The 16,539-nt window shown below is 41.1% G+C and overlaps 1 protein-coding gene across 1 annotated transcript; it reads left to right on the top strand.

Moving 5' to 3' along the window:
• The first annotated feature begins 9,994 nt into the window (after positions 1-9,994).
• LOC105989725 (chromosome unknown open reading frame, human C10orf120) lies at positions 9,995-15,883 on the top strand. The gene is made up of 3 exons (XM_013021899.1): positions 9,995-10,215; positions 12,345-12,420; positions 14,982-15,883. The coding sequence occupies exons 1-3, from the start codon at positions 9,995-9,997 to the stop codon at positions 15,819-15,821; spliced, it is 1,137 nt and encodes a 378-aa protein (XP_012877353.1). The 3' UTR covers positions 15,822-15,883.
• Positions 15,884-16,539: the final 656 nt, after the last annotated feature.

Here is a 16,539-nt window from a genome sequence, read left to right as displayed (position 1 = left end):
CCCCCCCTCCTCGCTGCCGGTTACCCGCCCGATTCACAGACGGGGAAACCGAGGCCCGGGGTGCTGATCTGCCCCGACAGTTCCCGCAGGTCTCAAGTTAACCTTTAACCGCCTGAGCTGCAGCTTCCGACACACCAGCCGGCCCGGGCGCCCCGGGGCAAAGATCCTGGGGCCGGGGAGCCAACACCGCTTGCTGTTAATGGTCCAAGTTCTAGAACCCGACAATGAACGCTTTGAAAGGAAACCACTGCCGCCTCCAGCCCCTCTGAGCCCTGTGACTGTATCCAGAGACACGCGAAGACTGTTACACGTCCGTATCGTAACATGTTACATTGATTGGGCTTGTAAGGATATTTTTTTTGCTATATATATGTGTGTGTGTATATATATATATATATATATATATATATATGCATATATGGCTGAGTTCAACAGAAGTCTCCAGTATGCAACGGCTTTGAAAAAATATTACTATGAAGATACACAGGGTTAGTGTCACGGAAGTCAGGCAAGGAGTGTCACCCCTTCCCTCCCCCACCCACAAGTTGTATAGTTCCTTTTTAACATAGTGTCCAGTGAGCACCACTTGGCTGCATTGTTTCACCCCTTGTCCCTCCATTTCTGTGCCTCCTATCCTTTTAAAGGTTTCTAAATGAGCAACTCAAGAAAACAAAAACAGCAAAATAAAAGAAAAACACTTTTTTCTTGTTGGTGTGCGCGCACGCACGCGTGTGTGTGTGCCAGTCCTGGGGCTTGAACCCAACATCTCAAGCTCTTGCTTGACTTTTTCTCGCAAGGTTGGTACTCTTACCAGTTGACACCTCCACGCCTGGTTTTTGTTTTTATTTTGTCGTTTGCTGGCTAATTGAATCTCACAAGCTTTTCTGCTCTAGCTGGCTTCTGGCTTGGAGCAGTAATCCTCAGATCCAGGTTTACAAGCATGAGCAAAGAGCACACAACTCACAAACACTTTTTCTTTTTTAATCTTGCTGGTCCTGGAGCTTGAACTCAGTCTGGGCTCTGTCTCTGAGCTTCTTTTACATAAGGCTAATGCCCTACCACTTGAGCCACAGTGCCACTTCTGTATTTTCCTGAGTATTTCACTGGAGATGAGAGTTTCATGGACTTTCCTGCCTAGGCTGGGCTTTGAACTGTGAGCCTCAGATCTCAGCCTCCTGAGTAGCTAGGATTACAGGTGTAAGCCAGCTGCAACCACTTTTTTTTTCAATCTTTTAAATGCATTTCTTAAAAAAAAATAATGCTTTTAGATGACTTACTTATCTATGCGTTTGCTATACTGGAAGAATATTTAGGCTTGCCTCCCTACCTCCCTCACACTACTTGTAATTATTTTACAAGAGGTGGCTTGGATTGTACCAATCACATACCTATTTTGTCTAACGTTTTCCTTAACAATGACTCCAAAAACAAATAACCATGATGTCATGAACTTATATGCATTTGTGCAATATACTTGGTTTTTCTTTTTTTTTAAGTTGTTATAGAAGTGATACACAGTGGGGTTACATTTACATGAATCAGATAATGAATACGTTTCCTTTAGTACCGTGTCATCTGTTCACTCATTCCTCCCAGTCCTTCCTTCCCATTTCCACCCATGAGTTGTATAGTTCACTTTCATTAGTGTCCAGTGAGCTCCACTGCTGCACTTTTTTCACCCTTTTTCCTCAAGTTCTGTGCCCTTCCCCCAACACACACACCCTCCCAGAGATTTACACATGAATACACAGTACATTAGGTAAAGAAAATAGAAAACTAAAAAAGGGGGGGAGGGGGCTGGTTTCAGAATGTGTATTTTATATAAATATGAAGAGGCAGGCATTGCACCTTTTTGATTCCCTCCAAAGAGTATCCTCTTTTGGTCTCACTGTGTGTGCATATCCAGAATCCTGTATGATTTATCATATCCCAGAGTTCATCTTAGATCTGATTTCCCCATATCAGAGGGAATATGCACAATTTGTCTCTCTGAGCTTGACTTAACCTCTTCATGATTTGCTCTAGTTCCACCCATTTTATTCTTTAAAAAAAATAAGCTTTTTATTGTGAAAATACTGTACAGAGGGGTTACAATCACATGAGCAAGGTAATGAGTACATTTCTTATCAAGTATTGTTGCCTCCTCCTTTGTTTTTCCCCTATCATCCCTTCCCTCCCATCTCCACAAGACATTCTTTCTAATGACTGTGAAATTCCATTTTATATAGGCACTACATTTTGTTGGATCCACTCATCTATTGTGGGGCAATTCATATCTTAACTCTTGTGAATAGTGCAGCAATGAACATGGATGTGCAGGTGTTCTTATCATATCCTGGCTCATGATGTTCAGGTAAATGCCTAGGAGTGGTATAGCTGTATTTTACGTAAGGTCTATGTTCAGTTTTGTGAGGAACCTCCAGATTGATGTCTAGAGTGGTACAACAACTTTTTAACAAGGATTGTAGGGCTTCAAAGACTGGGGTAAAGGTGGAGGACATAGTTCAAGTGGCAGAATATCTGCTTAATGTCAATCCCTGAGTTCAAATCTCAGCAGTACCAAAAAACAGTCCAGGGAAAGGTATAAAATGAGTGGGGAATTCCCAACAAGGTAGTTATTCTTTGATCTTTCCTGTGTGCACAGATAGTTTAAGCCTGTTTGGCATCATAATTTTCCCAGTCAATAATAAAACTGGTCCCCCCTGCCCTCTCCTACTAGGATTGAACTCGGGGCCTCTCATTACTAGGAAGTTCCCCCAGTGCTTTTACTTTTTTAGGTTGTGGAGGGGAAGGTGTTATTTGCTTTTCAGATAGTATCTTTCACTGCCTGGACTGGCCAACTGTGGTCCTCCTAGAAGCTCAGATTATAGGCAGGAACCACCAAACCCGGCCTATTGCCATCCTTCAGCCTCCTGACTGCAGGAATGGTTCTGTGAATATGCATGTATACCACTACACCTAGCTAGAAGTAAACTTGGGAGCCAAGGCCTGCAGTGTTGAACCTGCTGTCATTAGGAACCTAAAGATGGCTATATGCAGCACAAGGTCCATTCCAGGTTTCTGTGTCCTCTGACTCCTTAAAGACTCCATGCTACATGTCAGTGACTGCTCTTATGAAAGCTTTCTTTGTTCTTTATGGCAGGTTTGACTTCTCAGTCCTTTCCCAACCATTTTGAATGAAAGCAAGAACGTGTTTCATTTTGGGGATGAAACAAAAAGATTGCAGAATGTCATGCTCTAGACAGAAGGTAAGATGATTGTGTTTTTTCTTATACAGTGATTCCCCCTAATCCATGGCTTTGCTTTTCTTAATTTCAGCTGTCTATCCATGGTCAACCCTGGTGCAAAACGAATGAATAAAAAATTTGAAAACAATCAGAAGTTTTACATTGTGCACTGTTTTGGGTAGCCTGGTGAAATGTGCCTGATACATGAGCCATCTGTATCCAGCAGGTCAGTGCTGTATATGCCACTTAGTCACTTAGTAGTTGTCTCCAATGTGAGATGACTTTCAAGCTATCACAGTGTTTGTCTTGTTTATTTAGTAGTAACACTAAAGTGCAAGAATAGTGATGCTAGCATTCAGATAGGCCAAAGAGAAGCCATAATGGGCTTGTCTTAACTGAAAGAGTGCAGTAACACCCACATATAACACTAGCACTTGAGAAGCCAAGGAGAAGGATTTTAAGTTTGAGGCCAGTCTGAGCTACATAACAAGATCCTATGTCAAAAAACATTTATAAAGTATGTAATATAAGATATACAATTTTTAATATATATTTGAGACTGCATTTGCATACTCCTACAGTATGTAGGAGTATAATTGTCCTATTTATTGTTTTTAGTCTCTTGTTGTACCTCATTTATAAGCTTGATCATATGCATGTATGCACGCGTGTATAGGAAAAAGTTATATAGGGTTCGTACATGCAGTTTAGGCATCTACTGAGGGTCTTCAAATACATCCCCCCTCACATAAGGGAAGACTACTATACTTCTGTTCCTTTGAAACCTTAGCTTTATCCCAAATCCAACCTCAGCCTGGACACTAGGGAGCATGCCAACCTTGAGCAGTATTAATGAGGTTGTCCAAAGTCCTAGGCATGCTTACAGTAATTTCACAAGACAGGAAACATAAATAAGAGAGGCTGAACAACTTGTCCACGATCACACAGACAGTAAGAGACATAGTACAAGGACATACAGGAATAAAAACAACAGAAGAGGGAAAGAGATCAATACTATGAGGTTTAGGTCTATGGGGCAGTGGTCTCTGGATGTCTTTACTAAAAGTCAAAGATAGCTTTCATCATTTAAGCCCAAATGAAGGTGGGCAGGGGGTTGGGGGAATGCAAGTAAGGCTTTGATTGGTTGCTTCCTTTGGGTGAAGGAATCGCTCTGAGAATGTCCTTCCATGTATGGGATGCTAGTATTAGACAGTTGCCTTTTTTTACTTGACTGAATGAAATGGTTACAAGACTCAGCTCAGTCTCACTAACTTTTCGTTCTTGATGTGAAGCAGGACTAGACCCTGGGGATGTAAAGGATCTTTGCCTAGTGATAGCAACTCATGTTTCTTCAATTAAAGAAAATGAGGTGAAACACATTCTCCTTTCCCTCCATAGAAGTTGTATAAAGCGGATGGGACCTAAGGTAAGTCTGAAAAAAAAGTAAGAGTCAGAGAGAAAGGCAGAAAAGGAGAGCACTCTATGAAAAGGGGAGCGATATGAACAAACACCAGAGGTCTTAGGTGCTTGTAGTAGTAAGTTCTAGAAAATGCTTGCCTCTGTGACACAGTCACATGGGCATCAGAATTATAAAAGATAGGTGGGAACTAATAATAATTTGGTAACAGGTACATGCACCATCCTTAAATTGGCATAATGTTATCTGAAAGAGAACTTGGACTAATTGTAATATATGTTTGCAAACTCAACCATTTGTAAAAAGCATGTGAAGACATGAATTATCAGTTTGGTAGATATTAGACACATGTGGCTATTGAGCACCTAAAATGTAGTTAGTGTCACTGGAAATTCAAATTCACTTTATTTGAACTTTTTTTTTTTTTGGTCGGTCTTGGGGCTTGAACTCTAGGCCTGGGCACTGTCCCTCAGCTCTTCAGCTCAAGGCAAGCGCTCTACCACTTGAACCACAGCACCACTTCTGGTTTTCGAGTGGTTTATTGGAGATAAGAGTCTCACGGACTTTCCTCCCTGGGCTGGCTTTGAACCATGATCTCAGCCTCCTGAGTAGCTAGGATTACAGGCATGAGCCACCAGTGCCCGGCTTTATTTGAACTTTTAACTATAGAGGCCCAGAATACCAAATAGTATTAAGGCCCCTCCCTCGAATATATGGATGAATATTATATTCAAACTGCAAGAAATCAGAGAAAATATTACCCTGTAGAGTAAAAATTACATCTTCTCTCAAGGAAAATGGAAGAACTATTTAAAGTGTTAAGTGAAAGAAAGAAAACCCTAAAATTCTGATTCCAGAGAAAATATACTTCAAAAATGAAAGAAAAGTTAAAGACTAAGACAGAAACATGGAGAGCATTTGTTTCCAGTAGATCTGATTTGTATAAAATGCTAAAGAAACTCTTCAGAAAGAAGGAAAATAATGTAAGTCACATAAACTATAGAAAGAAAAATGGAACTAAAACAATTCATTTTTTTAAAAAAAATTGATCTAGCCAGGTACTTGTGGCTCAAGCCTGTAGTCCTACTGACTTCAAGGGGCTGAGATTGGAAGATCAAGGTTTAAAGCCAGCCCATACAGAGACTCTTTATCTCCAATTAACCTGGACAATTTAAAAGCAGGAGGAGGGGACTGGAAGCATAGTTCAAGTGATAGAGCAATAATCCAGGGAAAAAAGCTGAGTAACAGAGAGTTGAAATGCAAGTACCAACACATAAAAAAAAAAAGTTTGATCTAATGTATAATGATTGACTCAAAATAGTAATAGCAACTTGTATTCAGTAATCATAGCTTACAGAAACAATCTGCAGAAGTATTATAAGAGCTAGGCAATAGGAACTAATAATATTTTGGTAACAGGTACTTGCACTATCCTTAAATTGGTGTAGTGCTACTTGAAAGAGAACTTAGACTAATTATAATGTATGCAGCAAACTCAACCATTTGTACAAAGTGAAATGAGAGGGATATGTAGTATGTTAGAGAAGGAAAAATGGAATCATATTAAAACCAAAGAAGGCAGAAAATAGTTGGAAGATAGAACAAGAATACTTTGTAGAAAACTACCAAATATTGCCAGGCACTGGTGGCGTATATTGATAATCCTAGCCACACAGGAGGCTGAAATTTGAAGATCAAGCCAATTGAGGCAGACAAATCTGTGACTTTAACCTCCAAATAAGTTCTTTTCTTTCTGTATGGTTTATTCATTTTCTTTTGGAGTAGGAGGCACAGTACTCAAGGGGAAAAGGTGAAAAAGTGCAGCAGTGGTACAGAACACTGTTAAAAGTGAACTATACAACTTGGGAGAGAGTAAGGGAAGGGAGGACACTGTATAAAAAGGAAATGTATGAATTACCTAGCTTATGTAACTGTAATCTCTCTGCACATTACTTTTATAATAACAATAAAGTAAATTTTTTTGTGCAAGTCCTGGGGCTTGAACTCAGAACCTGGGGACTGTCCCTGAGTTTCTTTTGCCCAAGGTTAGCACTCTACCCCTTGAGCCACATTGTATGTGGTACTGAGGAATCGAACCCAGGGCTTCATGCATGCAAGGCAAGCACTCTACCACTAAGCCACATTCCCAGTCCCAATCAAGTAAATTTTTAAAAAGCTGATTTGAAGGATATCAATGCCAGACTTGACCACTCAAAGCCATGGGAGAACATAAGACCCTCAGTTCAAGCCCCATTACTACCAACAACAAAGAAAACTACCAGATCTAGGTGTGGTGATAGACATCTATCATCCAGCAATCAGGAGGCTAAGTAAGGTAGAACTATTGTTCAAGGCCAGCCTAGGCTGGCTAGTGGGACCCTATCACACACACACAAAAAAAAGAATAAGAAATACCAATAATAATTCAAACTGAATCCCCTAACAAAGAAGGTAAACATTGCTGCTACACAGAGCTAATTTTTGCCTATCTTCTACACGTCTGGTGGTGGTCTTCTTTCAATCTATATTTCTCCCTGCTTGCTTCCTGTCCAAAACAAAATTTAATAAATCACATTAAACATCTGTGGTCTTGGTATACCAATTAAAAGGACAGAGATTGTCAGTGTGGATGTTTCCAAGGAATCCACTTTATAAAAAGAGATAGATAAAAAGTCAAAGGAAGATAAACTAAGCTGACACTAATAAAGAAAAACTTGTAGTTATTTCAAATTAATGATAAAAAGGTCAGTTCTCCAAGGAGACAATCCTTAATACCCAGGTATGTGCCTAACAGACTAGTGAATATATCCATGTATACTGTTAGAAAAGCAATTTAATCTACTATTATTATGATTGGAGACTTTAACGCCTCTGTATCAGTAATTGACAGATCCAGCTGGAAGAAAATCAGTAAGGGTATGGTTGAATTGAACACCACAATTGATCAACTAAATCTGATTAACATCTATACAATTCTTCATCCAACAACACATGTTCACATAGAACATTCAATAAAATAAACCACAAAATGGGCTGTTCAATACAAAGCCCCTTAACATTGAAGTCATAGAAATCATATAATGACTGCAATGGAATGCCGGAAAGGTAGCTGGAAATTCCAATTGTTGCTCAACAATTTAGTCAAAGAAATGTCAAGAGACAATTTAAAATAGAACACTACAAGCTAAAATTTGTGGGATGCACAAAGGGACTTACACATTAAACATTGTATATAAATCAAATCTAAAAATAAGCTTCCACCTTAAAAAATCAGAAAAAAATGAAATCTAAAAGCAGGAAAACTCAGAAGTTGAGCAGAAATCAATACAGAAAATAAGAAAAGATGAATGAAACCAAAAACTGGTTCAAAAAAGCAATAAAATTGATAAGTATCTAAAGCTAAGAAAGAAATGAAGGATTATTAGTATTAGAAGTGAAGGGGAAGGGATCGGCTGTGCAGGTCCTAAATTTGGGCTCCAGCACAATGGGTGGGTGAGGGGCCATTGTGGATCCCATGCATGTGAAAAGAATAAAGGGATGTGGCCAGGCTCATAGCTCATGCCTGTAATCCTAGTTACTCGGGAGGCTGAAATTTAAGGATCTCAATACAAAGCCAGCCCAGGTAGAAAGTCCATGAGACTTTTTATCACCAATTAACCACCAAAAAGTCAGAAGTAGAGCAATGACAAGTGGCAGAGCATTAATCTTAAAACAAAAAAGGGACAGTACCCAGGCCACCTCAGTATTGACACACATACACACAAACTTTTGAGATAGCAAGCAATCTGATTAGGCCTATATTTTTAAAAATTCAGGCAATAATTACTGTTCTTTGAAAACATAGCTTCAGGCCTGTTAGGATTTGAATAGGAAATGTCCTCCACAGTCTCATGTGGAGGCTGGAGGAGCTGGGGCCTAGCTGAAGGAATTGTGGGTGGAAATGGGGGATATAGCTTGCTCCAGCTCCTTCTGCTTCCTCGCTGCCATGAAGTAAGCAGCCCTGCTTCACCAGGCCCTTCTGCTAGGATCTGTTACTGCTTTACCATAGGCCCAGAAACACTGTGGTGGTAGACTGGAACCTCTGAACAGAAGAACACAGAAATAAACCCATAATTCCAGCCATTCAAGTGCCAGAAGTTGTTCCCATTATGCCGTGAAGTTCACTTGGAGCTGATTACATGAGAAGTTACCAACAATACTTTGCATCCAGGGACCACTATCAACATCTTGTAAAGAATACTTCTGACTAAGGTATCATGATTTTTATGAAGAATTAAAATATAAGAATGTGACAAAATATTAGCAGTATTGTCCTCATTGTATATTTATTACAGAAAAATGTAATGCAAGCTCTTCACTTGTGAGAAGTCTAGTCTTTTCTCTGTTTCAACATGATTTACTACCAAAAGATTACTTATTTCCCTGGCTTATTTTCTTTTCCCCTTCTACTTTCTCATATGGGGAAAGTAAAAAAAAATTACAACATAATACTTAAATAGCTACTTTTAGGTCCATATCATTTTCCTATGTAAGTTTCCTTATAGCAATTCTGAACATAAGCCTCCCATTAATTACTTGCTTAAAGGGAGGCTTATGCTCAGAATTAATACTTTTTTTTTTTTTGTGGTCGGTCGTGGTGCTTGAACTCTGGGCTTGGACGCTATCCTTCAGCTCTTCAGCTCAAGGCGAGTGCTCTACCACTTGAGCCACAGCACCTTTATGCAGGATCTACCTAAGGTTTCTACAACACAGACACAGAAGTGAGAAAGAGCTCACGCTTATAATCCTAACTACTCAGGAGGCTGAGATCTGAGGATCAAGGTTTGAAGCCAGTCTAGGCAGGAAAGTCTGTAAACTCTTATCTCGAATTAACCAGCAAAACAGCCAGAAGTGGAGTTGTGGCTCTTGTAGTAAAGTGCCAGCTTTGAGCAATAAAGCTAAAGGAGTGCCCAAGCCCATAGTTCAAGCCCCATTGCCAGTCCAAAAGAAAAGGGTGCCCTCACCGCCCTTCAAAATGCTGTCTCACCACACTGTGATGCATGCCTGTGCCTCTACTTTCTGCTGCAGCCACTGAACCCAGCTCACATGGAGGCAGTCCATTTCCTGCCAAGAGGCTATGTCTTCACACACCACCTCACAGTAGTCTCCACCCAGCATAGTGATGACACTGCTTCTGGTTGCCTTAGAAATCAACCCAGAGCACCCTCAGGGGTCTGCAGTAGATAGCTCAAAGTCTAGACGAACGCCAGAAACTTTAATGGCTAGCAAGCAGTACTCTTAAGAGTAATGAGGGGTTAGAGCACTAGGGGCAGCTCAGAAGCAGAGGGCTGAGAGCAAGCAAAGAGCCAAGATGCTGTATGTGCAGGTGGCCATCGACAGAGCCATGGCTGAAGCCAGACTTGCAGAGGAGAAACAGCAGGAGGCTACAAGAGAAGCCCAAGTGACCCTGGAAGATGCCCAGAAGGAATGCAGTAGGGGACTTCCACACTGGCTAGGCCCAGTCCTTGCACCCCACTCAGAACCTCCCATGGTAACTGACTCAGAGTGGTTGGGTCTGAGTGCACAGGAACAGTAGGTATTTTTCCCCCCAACACTTGGGGTACAGATAACAGAATGTGCACATCTGGGTATGAGTACTCTGGATTCAAACAGAATTCCCCCAGTATAAAACTAACTCTGAGGCCAACTCTTTTATGACTGCCATTCTTTTTGTCATGTGAGGGAGGATGAGTACCTGTCTGGGAAGGTTATTTGGGAGATTTAGTAATCTACTTAAGCTTATAGCACAGTATCAAGGAAAAGCTGAAGAACTATAGCTAAAGAAACGACTTAAGAAACTCACAAAAAAGAGAAAGCCAGGAGGCTTTTAGGCTCATGCCTAAAATACTAAGTACTCAGAAGGCCGAGGCCTGGAGGATTTTAATTAGAAGCCAACTCATCTCCCCTCAGCCCCCCCCCAAAAATCTTGAGACTCCATCTCAAAATAACTAGCAAAATGTTGCACTGAAGACATGGTTCAAATAGTAGGCCATCAGCCATGAGCAAGCAAACCAGCTGAAGTTACCAAGCCCTGAATTCATGCCACCATACCAGCATACCCCAAAAAAGAAAAAGATAAATGAGTATAAAATAAAGACAAATTTGCTGTTGGTTTTCTCCAGTTCTACAATCTAAAATTCTTGTCTAGAAAAAGCAGAGTTTTTTTTGGGGGGTCTGGTCGTGGGGCCTGAACTCTTGGCCTGGGTGCTGTCCCTCAGCTCTTCAGCTCAAGCCTAGCACTCTACCACTTGAGCCACAGCGCCACTTCCGGCTTTTTTTTTTCTGCTTATGTGGTGCTGAGGAATCGAACCCAGGGCCTAAAGCATGCAAGGCGAGCGCTCTTCCACTGAGCCAACTTCCCAGCCCGAGAAAGCTGTTTTTATAATCAGGTTGCTAAATATAAAAATTGTTTACTAATTAGACAAATGAGTTATCCAGGATGCCTATATGTAACTGTGCTTAATCTTGCAAATTTCTCTTCTGTTTTTCTCTATGAATTTTTTAAAACCCTTATTATTTCATTGTTTTATTACTTGAAATACAAGCTTTTGACAAGAATAATGAAACATGTTCTAGTTAGGTAACTGCTATAGAAAATCAGTTATTACTAATAACTTTACACCTAGCTGCACTTTGGAATGGGCTTACCATTGGTGCTGGTGGCTCACACCTGTAACCCTGTCTACTCAGAAGACAGATCTGAGGATCACGGTTTGAAGCCAGCCTGGGCAGAAAAGTCCCTGTGAAGACCAGAAGTGGCACTGTGGTTCAAAGTGGTAGAGTGCTAGCTTTGAGCAGAGCTCAGGGACAATGCCCAGGCCCTGAATTCAAGCCTGATAACAACAAAAAAGAATGGGCTTACTGACTTGAATTTTTTTTTTCAGTGCTGCTACCAGGGTCCTGCATTCTTGCTCACACCTTTTTCACTCGTGGCTACCACCTGAACTACTCTCCCTGTCTTCGAATCTGGCTTATTTGCTGCTTAGTTGCAGAGTATTATGGATTTTTCTGCCTCATCTGGCTTCAAATCACAATCCTCATATCTTAGCCTCCTGAATAGCTAGCATTGCAAACGTAAGCTACCTGCTTAAAAGCTTTTCTCATCAAAACTGAGTTGTTAGCCAGGTGCTGGTGGCTCACGCCTATAATCCTAGCTATTCAGGAGGCTGAAGATCTGAGGATCACAGTTCAAAGCCAGCCCAGGCAGGAAAGTCTGTGAAAATCTTATCGCCAATAAACCACCAGAAAACCGGAAGTTGCACTGTGGCTCAAGTGGTAGAGCACTAATCTTGAGCTAAAGAGCTCAGGGACAGTGCCCAGGCCCAGTGTACAAGCCCCATGATCAACAACAACAACAACAACAAAAAACAGTTGCTGACAAGATTTAAAAACCTGGTTTGTGGTACTTGAAATGGCAATTCAATTTTCCTTCACCAGTATTAAAAGTGCTTCTGACAGTCACAACCTCAAACATAATATGGCTCTTTAGACTTATAATGCCTCCCTTCAGAAAAACTGAAGAGTCTGGCCTGTTAGGCCACAAAAAATGCCTTCTGCCACCTATGAAAAGTTGGCTCAAATTAACTCCCTAATGCAATTTATTTTATACCATGCCATCTGATACTTTTTCCAAATCTTAATTTCTTTCTTTGATCTTCTAGATTGGCCTGGGCTAAAAATATTCAAGACCCTCGGATTGCAGTAGGTTCTTATTCCCCACTAGAAAAGAAGATTAAGGTGAGGAAATACAGTTGCCATGAATTTTGGACACAATAATAGGTTCATGATCTGGGCACCAGATTCTAGTCACTCAGTAGGCTGAGATATGGAGGGAGGGTTGTGATTCCAAGCCCAACCAGGCAGGAAGTCCACAAGACTCCCAACTTTAAAAGCCAGGCTGGAGGCAAGGTTCAAGGGGTACAGTGATAGCTGGATAAGCAAAACTGAGCAAGACAGTGGTCCAGATTTCAAATCCCAGTACTGGCAGAAAAAAAAAAGATGAAAAGTTTATCATAGAAGTAAAAAGGGCATAGGTATTTCAAGAGAAAGCACAGTGCCTGTTGTATTCAACTCTGCATTTGGGTCTTTAACTAGCAGGACTGGCTAGCAGTGTTGAACAAAATAAACCCCACTCAGGGTCTAAGAGGACCTGGTCTAGTGATGAACATTGATAGTAAATAGGAATCATCACAAATTGTGATAAGAGACGTTTTCTGAAGACTGAGGAAGTAGCAGCATGTCAGCTCATGTAGAAATTGTAGACAATGTCAGAGTTGCTGAGGTGTGTGGGGGAGCAGATGTAGCAAGAGTATATAAAATACTTAAGTGAAAAAGAAAATACCACTTTGAGGAATAGAAGTCAATGTGGCTAAAGCTGAGTGAGCAGATCTAAGCTCAGAAAATTGTTTGAAGACATCAGAGCCAGGTTATAGGTGCCATGTTGGAATCTGGAGTTCTGTTCTAAAAACAGTAGGTCTCTATCCCAGGATTTTATGCAAACAAGGGATATGTCTAAACCTACCTAATAAAAAGATCACTCTGGTGATCTGGTGGGTATGAAGGTGTGGGAGAGAGGTACAGGCTTGAAGACCTAATTGGGTTAACACTGTAGGGCTGGGGCAGCAGGTGAAGGGAAGCATGGATGAGGGTTATTTTGAAGGGATAGGATTAAGAAGGTGGACGTGGAGAAAGCAGCAAGTGGCAATGTCTAGCAATGACTGGGACTGAGCTTGTGAGGGAGGGAGGGCAGTGCCTTGTCTGTGGGACTTGTCTCAATTCAGCTCTAATCCCCCTAGAGCAGTGAAAGGTAACTTTGTTGGGTTATCACTCGATCAAGGAAGCCTAAAAATGACTGATCTGAGTGCCAGTGACTCACCACCTGTAATCCTGGGAGGCTGAGATCTGAGGATGGTAGTTCAAAGCCAGCCTCAGCAGAAAAGTCCATGAGACACTTAGCTCTAATTAACTACCAGAAAACCAGAAGTGGTGCTGTGGCTCTAAGTGGTAGAGTGCTTGTCTTGAGCCAAAGAGCTCAGGGACTGCACCCGGCCCAGAGTTCAAACCCAACTGACACATACACACACACACACAAAAAAGACTATACTGAACTGGGTGCCAGTGAGTGGTTCATGCCTGTAATCCTAACCACTCAGGAGGCTGAGATCTGAGTATGGCAATTCAAAGCCAGCCTAGACAGCAACGTCCATGAGACTCTTATCTCCAAGTAAGCACCAGAAAACTAGAAGTGCAGCTGTGGCTCAAAATGGTAGAGCACTAGCCTTAGCAAAAAGGCTCAGGGGCAACACATAGGCCCTGAATTCAAGCCCCACAACTAACCAAAAAATAAAAAAATAGATGATTATACTGCATGTATTATATCTTAAACAACTTTCTCCTCTGCTGGGTTTTCCTGCACTACATTTAAAAGACAGACCAGGAAGGCAGATGAAGAAATAACTATGAGATAGGAAGAGAATTGGGCTACACAGCTATCTGGGAGGGATGTGAGATCACCTTAGTCCTGTGTCTGGAAGGCAGAAGTGTGAAATATTTCAGAGGAGAAAAATGGTTGTCTTTATTAAATGTGTTGAAATAATGGCAGGAGCAGAAATGAGACGATTACATAGAGTACACTGGCAAACTAGGAAAGAGTTGACAGTTGAGGTTGAGACTGGGGAAGGAATATAAATGACCATATCAGAGTATATTGTGGAGGTGTGAGGACAAAGACAGTTAAAACTCAGAGAGGGATAGACAGGTAAGGAAGACTGCTTTTTTTGTTCAAAGATGCTACATACCTTTATGCTGTGGGAAGAGATGAGTAGGAATGTCTGTGGTAGTTAATTGAGGATAAGGGTCTCAAGGCCCCAGCTGGCCTTGAACCTTGATCCTTAGATCTCAGCTTCCTGAATAGCTAGGAGTACAGGCATAAGCCATGGGCACCTAGCCAGTAGGCAATTTTGATAATGTAGGAAAAGGAATTTAATAATTACAAAATTGAGACTCTTGAAGTTTAATAAGCAGAAGTGGTAGAATTGGCTTTTGATATGAGAAAGTCAATCTTTCTACTATAAATCCAAGAAAGCAGTCTGGGATAAAGGCAGGGAGGTGACTGGGAAGTGGGAAAAGGAAGAGGGTGCTGAGTTTAAGGCAAAGCCCTCAAGCAGGAGGGAGCACTCGAAGAGAGAGTAGAGGAAGTTTGAAGAGGAAGACATGGGTATGGTGTAGGAGAGCTGGCAGAGCTGACAGCCCACTTGAGACCTGTAACACAACTCCCTTCGTTTTCTCCCTGTGACAAGTGTGTAGGTGGCGTCCATTCTTCAGATGCAAGAAAGCTGTTATGCCGAGAATTTAAGAAGGAGGCTGGAACAGTTGATAAACTAAAGACTGTGTCTTTTGACTCCCAGAGTTCTAAAGCAGAAACACACTACCATCAACTTCAAGAAATGATGACGGAGCAAACATGGAACCAGAAAACGGATCCAGAATGGGAAATGAAAATAGAGGAAGAGAAGCAATCACAAAGCAAAAAGTCTGAAGGTGATGAAAAATGGGACTATCTAGTTTCTGAGAGGGAACTGAATCATATACAGAAACACATTTACCGAGCTGAACATGCTAGAGGCCTCAGAGACAACAAGTACAAACTACTCCCTCAAAAAGTTCCAAGTGAAATGCTTTTCCCCAAAATAACACTGTACAATGAAGAAAAAGAAAAAGTACAGCACCTATACAAAAGAGAAACAAAAAAGCCCAAGGTGGCATGGGCAAAGGAGCAGATAAACAAACATGAAGAACGAATGATTCGAGGGCGAAAACTCACAAAACAGAGAAACGATGAAAGAGATGCCCAGAAACTCTCCAGCTATGTTCCTCTTCTAAAACCTAAGGTGGAGAAGAAGGTGAAGGAGGAGTTTAAAAGGGTCACAGCGTATCCTCTCTTCCAGCCTAACCACAAATCACATATGGAAGTGACCGTTCTGATGAAGAAATCCAAAGAGGTAAAAATTCAAAAAACATTCCAAAAGGAGTTCTTGAGTATACCACCATTCTTAAGATGTCAACTAAGGAAGAAGAAAAGTACAGCCTGGGACACGGCTCAAGTGGGAAAATGCTTGCCTAACAAGCAAAGGTCCTAAGTTCAAACTTCAATACCACAAAAACAGAAGCAAAAAATAATAAAGCTTAAGTTATTTTCTGGATTATATTTCTTTTTTTAGGCTGACATATTTTATGGTAATTTGCACAGTGGGCAATCACTAAGAGATTGATAAATGGCTTAGAAGAGGTTTGGAAGAGATGAGATAGGAATCAGAGACCACCAGATGGAGGCCTATAGTAGTAACCTCAGTAAGATGGAGAAAATCAAGACCAGGGAAGAAATAGTGACTGGTTAAGGTATAGGGTACAGTGGTTGCAGGGGAGAAAATAAAACCCTAGGTTTCTGTCTTGAGTAAATAATGTGATAAAAGCATCAGCACAGGGATTATAAGATCCAGGGAGCAGTTTTATACCTTTGGCTAAAGTAATTCGTAAGTGCTCCAAAAAAGCAATTGTTGACATATATCTAGGTTTTTCAAGAAATCTAAGCACCAAACATAGTTTTGAGATTGTTACAAGTCTAAAAATCAAGAGGATAAGATTCTGGAAGGAATTAGAGAAAGAAAGAATAGGTATCAAAGATGTACTTGCAAGACAAATCTTACATGTCAAATGCATTGCCTTTATCCTTAATTTGGAAAAGAATTGATAACAGTAACCTAATCCAGACTCACTGGGTAGACTAGTAGGAAAGGAGGTGTCACTCTGCTATGGTTTGAAAAGAGAAAGAAGAGGAGATTGCAAGTGAGTCTTACT

The sequence above is a fragment of the Dipodomys ordii genome, unplaced genomic scaffold (genome assembly GCF_000151885.1).
Source record: "Dipodomys ordii isolate 6190 unplaced genomic scaffold, Dord_2.0 Scaffold58, whole genome shotgun sequence".
Taxonomy (NCBI): domain Eukaryota; kingdom Metazoa; phylum Chordata; class Mammalia; order Rodentia; family Heteromyidae; genus Dipodomys; species Dipodomys ordii.
Note: the sequence above shows the minus strand (reverse complement) of the source record. Positions and strands in the feature narration are given on the sequence as shown.